Raw genomic sequence first — 13,134 nt, 5'->3', positions numbered from 1 at the left:
TATATATATATTTGTAGGAGTGCACATTGTCATCCATGGACATTATCAACCCTTTCATAAAGTTACCCAGAAAACACATGAAAAAATGTAATGGACCAAAATCTATACCGAAGGAGGCACCGGCATTTAATGAAGGAACCAGCCAGTGCAGGACAAGAATTGCAGCACCTGAAGCATCCAAGTGCATCATCTCACACGATTAGAATAGTCAGAAGTAGTTGCTGGGTCAGTTAAAAGCACCAGACATGGGGCCAGCTACATGGGGATGGATGTTGCAGTTGAAGGGTATCTCTAGCTTGCATCTCTATTAGACTGTCAAAACAATCTAATAGAGATGCAAGCTAAAGATTTTTTCAGCCTATACAGCTAATTCCTATCATCACACTTTTGTGCACTTGATTTTGAAGGAAACTGAGATCAGCAAGGGGAAAGGCTTCATCTGGACTGGAGATTATGACTCAGGCTGGCCAGTCTGCATTATAGAGAGACTGAAGACCTCAAATGATCATGAGGACCTCCACAGTCAATCAAAGAGAAATGTCCCAACTGTAAAATATTTTAAAATGTTAACCATAAACTATTATGAAAAATGGGACAATAGCTAGAGTAAGTTTTACTGCAACTAAGAAATTAAAATCCACCTTTTATCTTCTTGGCATTCAAAGACAAATTAGGAACACAGCTGATATGACCTTTGCTATGATATCAAATTCCAGGCATGAAAGAGGCCAGTATTAATAGAATCAATGTAATTTGGCTTCGTGCTCCAAGTTTTGTCAAGTAATAGAAATTGCCTTTGGGCACTGAGGTAATCATTTTGGTTAAAACAAACTGGAAACTGTCATTCACATATATTCTTTCTAAAGACACATATTCAGAATTTTAGTTCTGTTACAGGTATCATTTCTTCAGTGTTCTGCTGACATTCAACTCCAACTGCTTGTCTCAGTTTATGTCCTGGCTCTGTATGCACTAATGCTACCTATAACCTAAAATTTTTATGGGAAAGACCTTTCAAACTTACATTAGCAATTCCTTGCAGTTTCAAAGAAAATAAGTGAATTCAAGGGGGAAAAAAAAAAAAGACACAGTGAGTAGAAAAGATCTGCCCACATTTATATTTTAAATTTTTCTGAATCTTGTTGGAAGTTAAAGATAAAGCAAGAAACAATTTTCTTCCTCCTAATCAGATTTTTCAATCTATTTCATAATTTTACTGAATTGAGAATATACTTAATGCTAAAATTGAAAATTATAAACTAGATGCTAGAACTATTCAAACGAATAGTTTGCAGAATTCCTAGCTCCAAAAAAACCACAGTTGTTCAGTCACTCAGTTGTGTCTGACTCTTTGTGACCCCATGGACTGTAGCACACCAGGCTTCCCTGTCATTTACTATCTCACAGTTCATCTTTGAAAATTGAAACTGCAATTGGATTAGCAAAAAAAGAAAAAAGGAAATAATAATATGAGACATTAAAGAGAACATAGCTGTTTTCAAAGATCCTCCCACTGCTAACCAAGTATCCAAAATTGAAAAAAAAAATTTAAAGGCATTCACATATTTACCATGCCTTACCTTGATAGCATGGAGCTATTCTTTTACTCAGTTCTGTTCGTAAATCAGAAGGCATTCCATAGCAGACACCCGTGGGGAGCTTAGACTCAGTCCTTATGTAAAATATATTTTTCCATCTATGCCCACAAGTCTGAATAAAACATAAAAGTAGACCAAATGATGTGAAAGTCACACCCAGGGTATCTGGTTCCACGATGTGATCAGGGAACTATCCCAACAACCTACCACAATGGAGCCATTTTCTCCAGGCTGTCTGGAAAGCGTGACCCCCAGCCATTGATTATCTCTTTCTTCCAAGCAAGTCTTTCCACAAGGATCTCCAAAAGGGCTACCTACAGTGTTGGAAAATAATTTTATCAGCAGTTATTTGAAAACAATGTTATTCTGCAAGAACAGAGAAAATAAGCATGCGTGCTCTTCCCCAGTGGTTTTTCCTCCAGCTTCTGTGGAATACCATCTTTCCCTGCTTCCCTGTCATCACATATTCGGTGCACACTGCGGGGGTAACCATGAGTTACTCTGTGCTAACGTAATTGCTCTCTCATTGTGATTTTTGTTTGTAGAAAAGACCTCTGATTGGCAATACCAGGAAGAGACGGCCTTCATATAGGAGACAGCTAACCAGCATGACTAAGAGAGGGTAAACCAGTTTAAACCAACATGGGCTGTGCAAGTTTAACTGCATTATGCAATGCTTGGCAAAGAATGTGCACCTTTGTCTTGATCATTTATCTAGCAATGCCAGCAACATTACCAGAGTGCTTTCTAAAACGTTTCATGTACTGAGACACTAAGAATAGGAGGACTACAATATGGTCCTCAACATTTAAGTCACGGTTTGTTGAAGCTGGAAGATGATGACCGTGGGAAGCGGCTGTATGTAATTAACATACTAACAATGCTTACCATTTTAAACAAACTGCCCTATGGTTTACAGTTAGTGGAACTGTGATGTTTTCAACAAAGAAAAAAGACTTTGAAAAACTGAGATTATCTTAGTATAGAAGAAACTTCAGAAGGCACTTTGACAAAGACATGAATAGCCAGAAAGCCAAAAATAAAATATTACACATAAGCAATACTTCTAAAACGTACAAAAAAAAAATGATATTCCCAGTGACTTTTTCCTTATTCTGTTAAAATCACTTCTTTGCTTTATGGCTGGGATCCTATATTAACTGTGATTTCAAGTAAGTGGTTTTGGGGGAGAATAAGATGCAGCATATTAAGATTCCTTTTGCTGCCTATTTCCACACACTTCAAATGCATCGTGACAGATCCATTCCACTTGAACTTACTTCTAAAGGCAGATAAATACATTTGCATCAATTTGACTGCATACAGACATGGAACTTGAGTTTTTAAACTTAATTTTAGTACCAAATTTCATTCATTGATAGGTACCATACTCTAAATCATTAGGCACCTATCACCTTAACCCCTAGATAAAGCTTCCTGGGCAAACTCAGAATACTTACACAGATAATGTAGTATTGGAAAGTGAAATTATTTGCAGTAAGTCTAGGTAAGAGAGAATTTAAGGTGTGTGGAAAGATATTTGTGTACACATTGTATTAATTTGTTCATTCTCTACCATGAAGTTCAGGACAAACCAACCCTCTGATATAGCTAACCTGAAGAAAGTTTCTTAGCCCCTTCTCTGGAGATTGATTTCATAGGTCCAAGGGAGGCCCTGACTACCCAGGTGTTTTTCATGATCTGGAACACCATTACTATGCTATGTGGATCATCTTTTTTTGGCCGAGTTTCTTGCAGAATAGTAATGTCAACTCCCACCTCCTGGTAGTGCCTGCCAAGAGCATGAGACAGAGGAAGACGACTAAGGACAGGTCTAGAAAGACAAGACTGGGCTTCACTAGCAATGGCTACTTGGAACGGGCTTCCCAGGTGGCTCAGTAACAGAGTCTCCTAGCCAATGCAGGAGACATGGGTTCAACCCCTGGGTCGGGAAGATCTCCTGGAGGAGGAAATGGAAACCCACTCCAGTATTCCTGCCTGGGAAATTCCCTGGTCAGAAGAGCCTGGTGGGCTACAGTCCATAGGGTTGCAAAACTGTCAGAGATGACTTAGCAACTAAACAAAAACTTGAAATGGAAAGGAGATATTGCAGCAGCCTAAACCTTGACCATGGATGGAAGCATAAGTTTCTCTATTCAACTTAATAAAGAAAAGAAGGGACAAGGGGGAGGGAAGGAGAGAAAGACAATTATATTGTAGCATGCAGCTGCTGCTGCTAAGTCGCTTCAGTCGTGTCCGACTCTGTGCGACCCCAGAGACAGCAGCCCACCAGGCTCCCCCATCCCTGGGATTCTCCAGGCATGAACACTGGAGTGGGTTGCCATTTCCTTCTCCAGTGCATGAAAGTGAAAAGTGAAAGTGAAGTCGCTCAGTCGTGTCCGACTCCTAGCGACCCCATGGACTGCAGCCTACCAGGCTCCTCCATCCATGGGATTTTCCAGGCAAGAGTACTGGAGTGGGGTGCCATTGCCTTCTCCGATATTGTAGCATAGAGTGGGTCAAGTCTAACACAGAAAGTGGTTACTATGGCTACGTTACGCCCATGTAATTGAAAGAAAGTGGAAGAATAACAAACAAGAAATTTTAATTTTCATTATGATATAAATGTTTGACTTTTTACTAAAACTTCTATTTTTTAAATTAATGTCAAAAATAGATGATAAATGGTGGATTCATCTACTCAAAGTTGTGGTGGCAAGAACACACAGAAGAACTGTACAAAAAAGTTCCTAATGACCTGGATAACCATGATGGTGTGAAAACTCACCTAGAGCCAGACATTCTGGAGTGTGAAGTCAAGCGGGCCTTAGGAAGCATTACTACAAACAAAGCTAGTGGTGGGGATGGAATTCCAGCTGAGCTCTTTCAAATTCTGAAACATAACACTGTTGAAGTGCTGCGCTTATGCCAGCAAATTTAGAAAACTCAGCAGTGGCCACAGGACTAGAAAAAGTCTGTTTTCACGCCAGTCCCAAAGAAGGACAATACCAAAGAAAGCTCAAACTGCCACACAACTGTGCTCATTTCACATGCTAGCAAGGACATGCTCAAAATTCTTCAAATTAGACTTCAACAGTACATGAACCAAGAACTTCCAGATGTACCAGCTGGATTTAGAAAAGTCAGAGGAACCAGAGAACAAATTGCCAACATCTGTTGGATCAAAGAAAAAGCAAGAGAATTCCAGAAAAACATCTCCATCTGTTTCATTGACTGCAACGAAAGCCTTTAATTGTGTGGATCACAACAAACTGTGGAAGATTCTTAAAGAGATGGAAATACCAGACCACCTTACCTGCCTCCTGAGAAACCTGTATGCAGGTCAAGGAGCAACAGTTAGAACTCAACATGGAAAAACGGACTGATTCCAAATTGGGAAAGGAGTATGTCAAGACTATATATTGTCACCCTGCTTATTTAACTTACGTGCAGAATACATCATGCAAAATTCTGGGCTGGATGAAGCCCAAGCTGGACTCAAGATTTCTGGGAGAAATATCAATAACTTCAGTAATGCAGATGACACCCTAATTGCAGAAAGCAAAGAGGAAATACAGAAGTTGAAAGAGGAGAGTGAAAAATCTGGGTTAAAAGTTAACATTCAAAAAACTAAGATCATAGCATCCAGTCCCATCACTTCATGGCAAACAGATGGGGAAAAAATGGAAACAGTGACAGACTTTACTTTCTTGGTCTGCAAAATCACTGCAGATGGTGAATGCAGTCATGTATTTAAAAGACGTTTGCTCCTTGGAAAAAAAGCTATGACAAACCTAGACAGCATATTAAAAAGCAGAGACATCACTTTTCCAACAAAGTTCCATACAGTCAAAGCTATGGTTTTTCCCAGTAGTCATGTATGGATGTGAGAGTTGGACTATAAAGAAAGCTGAGCACCAAAGAATTGATGCTTTTGAACTGTGGTGTTGGAAAGACTCTTGAGAGTCCCTTGGACTGCAGGGAAATTCAACCAGTCCATTCTAAAGGAGATCAGTCCTGGGTGTTCATTGGAAGGACTGATGCTGAAGCTGAAACTCCAATACCTTGTCTACCTGATGGGAAGAACTGATTCATTTGAAAAGACCTGATGCTGGGAAAGATTGAAGGTGGGAGGAGAAGGTAATGACAGAGGATGAGATGGTTGGATGGCCTCATCGACTTGATGGACATGAGTTTGAGCAAGCTCCAGGAGTTGGTGATGGACAGGGAAGCCTGGCGTGCTGCAGTCCATGGGGTCAAAGTTCAGTTCATTTCAGTCACTCAGTCGTGTCCAACTCTTTGCAACCCCATGAAACACAGCACACCAGGCTTCCCTGTCCATCACCAACTCCCAGAGTTTATCCAAACTCATCTCCATTGAGTCAGTGATGTCATCCAACCATCTCTTCCTCTGTCATCCCCTGCTCCTCCTGCCTTCAATCTTTCCCAGCATCAGGGTCTTTCCAAATGAGTCAGCTCTTCACATTAGGTGGCCAAAGTATTGGAGTTGCAGCTTCAGCGTCAGTCCTTCCAATGAACACCCAGGACTGATCTCCTTTAGGATGAACTGGTTGAATCTCCTTGCAATCCAAGGGACTCTCAAGAGTCTTCTCCAACACCACAGTTCAAAAGCATCAATTCTTTGTCACTCGGCTTTCTTTATTATCCAACTCTCATATCCATACATGACTACTGGAAAAACCATAGCCTTGACTAGACGGACCTTTGTTGATGAAGTCATGTCTCTGCTTTTTAATATGTTGTCTAGGTTGGTCATAACTTTCCTTCCAAGGAGTAAGCGTCTTTTAATTTCATGGCTGCAATCACCATCTACAGTGATTTTGGAGCCCAAAAAATAAAGTCAGCCACTGTTTCCCCATCTATTTCCCATGAAGTGATGGGACCAGATGCCATGATCTTCGTTTTCTTAATGTTGAGCTTTAAGCCAACTTTTGCACTCTCCTCTTTCACTTTCATCAAGAGGCTCTTTAGTTCTTCTTCGCTTTCTGCCATTAGGGTGGTCTCATCTGAATATCTGAAGTTATTGATATTTCTCCCGGCAATCTTGATTCCAGCTTGTGCTTCTTCCAGCCCAGCGCTTCTCATGATGTACTCTGCATAGAAGTTAAATAAGCAGGGTGACAATATACAGCCTTGACGTGCTCCTTTTCCTATTTGGAACCAGTCTGTTGTTCGATGTCCAGTTCTAACTGTTGCTTCCTGACCTGCATACAGGTTTCTCAAGAGGCTGGTCAGGTGGTCTGGTATTCCCATCTCTTTCAGAATTTCCCACAGTTTACTGTGATCCACATAGTCAAAGGCTTTGGCATAGTCAATAAAGCAGAAATAGATGTTTTTCTGGAACTCTCTTGCCTTTTCAATGATCCAACAAAGAGTTGGACACAAATGACTGACTGACGTACTGATGTACTGATGTGAAAGCTGGACCATAAAGAAGGCTGAGCACTGTAAAATTGAGGTTTTTGAACTATGGTGCTGGAGAAGACTCTTGAGATTCCCTTGAATAGCAAGGAGACCAAACCAGTCAATCCTAAAGGAAATCAACCTTGACTACTCATTGGAGGGACTGATGTTGAGGGCTGCCCTTGTGGCTCAGATGGTAAAGAATCTACCTGCAATGTGGGAGAGCCGGGTTTGATCCCTGGGTTGGGAAGATCTCCTGGAGAAAGTAGTAGCAACCCACTCCAATATTCTTGCCTGGAGAATTCCATGGACAGTGGAGCCTGGTGAGCTACAGTCCATGGGGTGGCAAAGAGTCAGACACCACTGAGCGACTAACACACACACACAAGCACACTGACGCTGAGTCTCCAATACTTTGGCAACCTGATGCAAAGAGCTGACTCATTGGAAAAGACCTTGATGCTGGGAAAGACTGAGGGCAGGAGAAGGGGATGACAGAGGGTGAAATTGTTGGATGGCATCATGGACTCCACGGACATGAGTCTGAGCAAACTCCAGGAGATAATGAAGGACAGGGAAGCCTGGGGTGCTTCAGTCCATGGAGTAGCAAAGAGTCGGACATAATTGGGCAACTGAACAACAACATCCCAAAAGACGCTCCAATAAAGTATCTTCTCTGAAAACACCAAAGTCTTTCTAAAATTAGTCAACATTCAGTTTATGAAGCAATTGTGCAGGAGGAAAATTAAATACAGGAGAGAACAGAGGTCACAAACAATATATTATCTCTTTATAATATATTGATACTATATTTATACTACTTTAAAATGCAGTGTATTTAATGAACAGTTTCATTAAGATTACGGCCAATATTTAGACACAAGTTTCCTGTTCTAGAGATGCCACCACAAAGTTTAAAAACATATAGTAATATGTATGCAATAAACATACAATAGTTTGGAACCACAAAATGCCATGTAAATAGCATGAAAATGGCCCAAAAGGTTTTTTTGATTAATATATTTAATTGGAGGACCATCACTTCACCACAGTGTGGTGGCCCCTGCCACACATCCACGCGCATCAGCCATGGGCGCACATGTACCCCCCATCCTGAACCCCTCTCCCAACCCCTTCCCTGTCCCATCCCTCTGCATTGTCCCAGGCACTGGCTCTGAGTGCCCGGCTTCATGCATCGAATTTACACTGAAAATGGCCCAAAAGTTTTTATACAGAAAAACAGTGAATCATCATCTGTTTCTCAGCTGAGTTCTCTTACTGATTTTAAAATAGAGACTAGAGAAGCTCCTATCTCGGTAACTGTTTTCCAGGTCCACAGATTATTCCCCTTTGCATCCTTTCGGTTTTAGCTCTCCCAAGTGACATCACAGTGTCATCACTGCTTAGACTCTCCAGCGTCACACACTTAGATAATTCTAGAAAATGGACAAACACACAGACTCCTGCTTACGTTAAGTTTCTTCTACTTCCTAACACTGCTTCTGTCACAGGCAGCACCCAACAGCAACAATAATCTTGAGCTACTTTCAACACTGGTAACACGACAAAATCAGCTGGAAGAATGAACAGCTTATAACTCTCCACTACTGAGCTGGGTCTCTCCTTAATTTTGAGCAACTTTCCCCCTCTGCTTCTGCAGTGTTTGCGGAATCTTGGCAGAGGGGTCAGACCACATCACTTATGCTTACGCTTATGCTCTGCATCTCTCCAGAGCTTTCCCTTCACCTCTGTGCTCTGGAGGACACGCCTTTTCACGTGGTTCTCAGCTCTGACTGGATATCAAGATCAGCTGGGAGAGTTTCAAACAAATACTGACACCTGGTCCCACTCTCTGGCTCAGATTTGATGTGCCCACATTGAGATTCAGACCAGAATTTTTCACACAGTTCCCCAGGTAATGGTAGCATGCAGCTGGACTTATGAGCAACTGCTCTGCAATATACATGGTTTCGCCATTTCCTGTGTTATACAATAATTCAAAAGGAACTACTCCATTTAGAAAATGATAGTAATATCTTTTTGCCCTCCTTGGTTTCAACAAAACATTGAAATAGCATATCAAATGTTAAGCCAATTTTTTTCATGTGGAAATACAGTATTTATAATTTGGTCAGAAATGATGATTATGAGAACTGTCATGAGAAAGTTAATTCTAATGAATTTCCCTGACAGAACATCATAGATAAATGCAGATGATCTTTATACTGTATCCAAAAGTCATGCTTAAATGATTTATAATCTGATTTTCAATTCAGCTCATACATTACTGATCTAAACTTTTAGTAAATCAAATCAGCTTCATAATTTAAAAAATGTACTTTACATGGTTTAACATAAATGAGGTTGGTAGAAATTAATACATGATAATTTTCCATGCTTTTATACAACTAGAATGACTAATACTTAGCACAGTTGAATGCATTTTCCCAGTAGACATTAAAAAAAACAAAGCCACATGAAAACCAGACTCCTTATTCTAAAAATTAAGTCCATCTTTCTCTTTCATAATTTTCCTCTTTCAATTTGTATTTGGGAAAGTAAATACAAAAATGTATGCTTACTATTTGGTTTTCATTTCCACTTACTGATTTTGTTTTAGTATGTACATGAGTATATAAATATGAATAAGTAGTGATTTTGATAGATGGATACAAAGGATAATAATACAAAGCCAATTAGGAACTTTTTTGCCTTTTTTTTTTTTTTACTGTTTTTCATGTCATCTATTTTAGTGCCATTGTTTCAAGTGACAAAATATGACAGAGACTATGGGAGACGAGATATTTGTTCTTGACTATCACTTGATGGGGGAAGATTGACTATTTCATTGACTGTGGCATTTCCACAGCACAGAACAGGGCATACATGCAGTACGCAGGAACAAAATATTTGCTGAGGGAGGAATTCTAATACTCACTTTTTCCACCACAAAATGTTCCATTAGAGGGTACTAGAGGTTGGACTGTTGAGAGACCCTTGGACAGCAATGAGATCAAATCAGTCAATCCTAAAGGAAATCAACCCTGAATATTCACTGGAAGGACGGAAGCTGAAGCTCTAATACTTGAGCCACCTGATTTGAAGAGCCGACTCATTAGAAAAGACCCTGGTGCTGGGAAAGATTGAAAGCAGGAGGAGAAGGGGGCAGCAGAGAATGAGATGGTTAGATAGCATCACTGACTCAATGGGCATGGATCTGAGCAAACTCCGGGAGATAGTAATCGACAAGGGAGCCTGGCGTGCTGCAGTCCATGGGGTCACAAAGAGCCGGACATGACTTAGCAACTGAAGAACAACAACAGAGGATACGACTGCAAAATTTTCACCATTCAGGGATCTAAACTTTGGAGAGGTCTTCTTTCTTCCTACTCTTCTCCCCTACTTCTCTTCCAAAACACTAGTTCCTTAAGTTTTAAGATAGTAACAGATGGTCTGAAGGAAAACAATGTTTGCAGGTTTGAAGATCTTTACAAAGTGCGATATGTGAGTAGGATGGTTTAGGATTGAGAATTAGGTGGGCCTCCAGAGATGGCTGTCTCAGAGGGATTCTGCAAGGACTGTGGGCAGTAAATGAGGGGTGTGAAGGGCTTGGGCCAGAGCCTGGCAGAGAAAGCAGGCAAACATTAGTTGATGTTGACATTATTATTTTAAGGATTAAGCTAAAGATATGATTATGGTATACATCATGGCATATATCCTCCTCCATAACATATTTGTGGCATATCACTGTCAGCAACCAACCTAGACAGCATATTAAGAAGCAGAGACATTACTTTGCCGACAAGGTCCGTCTAGTTAAGGCTATGGTTTTTCCAGTGGCCATGTATGGATGTGAGAGTTGGACTATAAAGAAAGCTGAGCACCAAAGAATTGATGCTTTTGAACTTGGTGTTGGAGAAGACTCTTGAGAGTCCCTTGGACTGCAAGGAGATCCAACCAGTCCATTTTAAAGGAGATCAGTCCTGGGTGTTCGTTGGAAGGACTGATGTTGAAGCTGAAACTCCAATACTTTGGCCACCTGATGCAAAGAGCTGACTCATTGGAAAAGACCCTGATGCTGGGAAAGACTGAGGGCAGGAGGAGAGGGGGACAACAGAGGATGAGATGGTTGGATGGCATCACCGACTCAATGGACATGGGTTTGGGTGAACTCCGGGAGTTGGTGATGGACAGGGAGGCCTGGCGTGCTGCGATTCATGGGGTCGCAAAGAGTCGGACAGGAGTGAGAGACTGAACTGAACTGTCAGTGAGCCCTTACCATACACATTCCATTCATTTAATTCTCACAGCAGCAACGGAGGACTGTGCTAACAATCTCATTTCACAGGTGGAGAAATAGAATCTTAAAGAAGTAAAGATATTTGCCCAAATTCATGGGACAAGTAAATGGAAAAGATTAGAATCAAGCATAAGACATTTTAGAATGAAATACTGCCATTTGCAGAAACATGGATGGATCTCGAGATTATCATATCAAGTGAAGTAAATCAGACAAAAATATATGATATCAAGTATATACAGAATCTAAAATATGATATGAATGAATGTATTTACAAAACAAAAATAGACTTACAGACATAGAAAACAAACTCATAGTTACCAAAGGGAAAAAGGTGGAGAAAGATAAGAGATTGGGATCAACAGATACAGATACAAACTATTATACATAAAAGAGACCAACAATAAGGTCCTAGTGTACAGCACAAGATATTATATTCGATATCTTACACTAAAACGTAATGGAAAAGAATTTTAAAAAACTTTTAGTAATTGAAGATCTCAAAGTAGTTACTTTTCACCAATCTGGAGTATATACAATAGAACTGTACAAATATTTCAAATGTATGAATTATCTGAATAAATTTCACTTTCTATCTTTTCTGCCAGCTGAAAATGTGTAAAATTTCTTGTTAACTTTCTAGGGTTCATGAAAAATGTCACCTACTTGGTCTCTATCTTATCCTGATCTTTTCCTCAGGTTAGATCAATGCTCAGCACTTTGGCATTTCCACTGAGGAATGAGCAAAGGGGTAAGACCAGACTCAAAGGTCTTCCTGTAGATTTTGACAGCTTGAGTGACACATTGTGGGTAGGGCAGCTTGGGACTTATGGATGCAATGACAAGTGTTTATCTGCCTATGTCACTGGCTTAATCAGTTCAGACATTTGATTGGGGCTCTCAAACTGGTCTTCTGGATACTAAGACAACACACACATTGGTCTGATCTTTCAAAACACGACATAATTTTCAAGTTTTAGAAAAATAGTGAAAGACCTTACTTCCATCAATTACTTTTTTTAACATGAAGTTCTACTCTATTGAAAGATTAGTCCTATATATTTCAAACCCTTCCACTCTAAATTTTTCTCAAATAATCCTGAAAAACAAATGACTCTTGTTCAACATTCTATAAAGCATCATTCATTCAATATATCTATATTTGTAGAAGCAACAATTACTGAGTGAAACAGAATACAGAAAAGACATATGGCATTAAAAGCAAACATGCCAATTCAAATATGACCAGAATATAAGGCCTACCATTGGAGGGTTATAAAAATTACCGAAAATGTATGCCTGTGCATACAAGACTTTCTGGCACCGAGTACTTGTTCATTAAATGAGTGGTAAATGCTTTCCCAGTGTACCCACACTGCATTGATGTAGACCCACCAGCAGAGGGAGCTCACGGTGCTGTGAGGTTGGATCAGCAGCATTCCTTCAGCTCTTTAAGCCAAAGGGCCCCTTGCTTTTATTTCTTATCAAACACTAATTATTACTAAACCCATTAGATTATGCTTCTTATATTAAACTGTGTACTTTTCCCAAACATCTAATAAAATGTGGTGGTGATGTTTCTAAAAGGTAACAGTGATGTTCATGAATTTAACAGCTAAAACAATAACTGAGTAATGAACAGTAAAACACCAGTTTTAGAGGAGATATGGGACATTTCCACCAACTCATCTAGTGGCACTCAAGGGTCAAAGTATCAAATTAAACATCAAAATTAGAAACAATTCTTGCTGTATCTTTAAATTGTCATGTTCTTAGACTTAGTAATAAAAATCTGATAATGATGGATAATCA

The 13,134-nt window shown here is 40.0% G+C and overlaps 1 protein-coding gene across 3 annotated transcripts in view; it reads right to left on the bottom strand.

Annotated features, from left to right (window-relative positions):
• ITGA4 (integrin subunit alpha 4) overlaps positions 1–13,134 on the bottom strand; it is a 94,392-nt gene that overhangs the window by 68,824 nt on the left and 12,434 nt on the right. For 2 of the 3 annotated variants that reach the window (XM_086361147.1, XM_086361153.1), the window contains exons 3-4: positions 1,806–1,912; positions 1,581–1,710 (exon numbers count right to left, since the gene is read on the bottom strand). In XM_086361147.1, coding sequence (XP_086217273.1) covers positions 1,581–1,710; positions 1,806–1,912 — 237 coding nt within the window. Of the gene's footprint in view, positions 1–1,580; positions 1,711–1,805; positions 1,913–8,493; positions 8,633–13,134 lie in introns of those variants that run through there. The other variant, XM_086361152.1, reaches the window with a different exon arrangement.

The sequence above is a fragment of the Bos grunniens genome, chromosome 2 (genome assembly GCF_055505025.1).
Source record: "Bos grunniens cultivar Pamir isolate PY7600 chromosome 2, Bosgru_T2T1.0, whole genome shotgun sequence".
NCBI classification, from domain to species: Eukaryota; Metazoa; Chordata; class Mammalia; order Artiodactyla; family Bovidae; genus Bos; species Bos grunniens.
The sequence above is the reverse complement of the archived record's forward strand: the minus strand, read 5'-3'. Positions and strand labels throughout refer to the sequence as shown.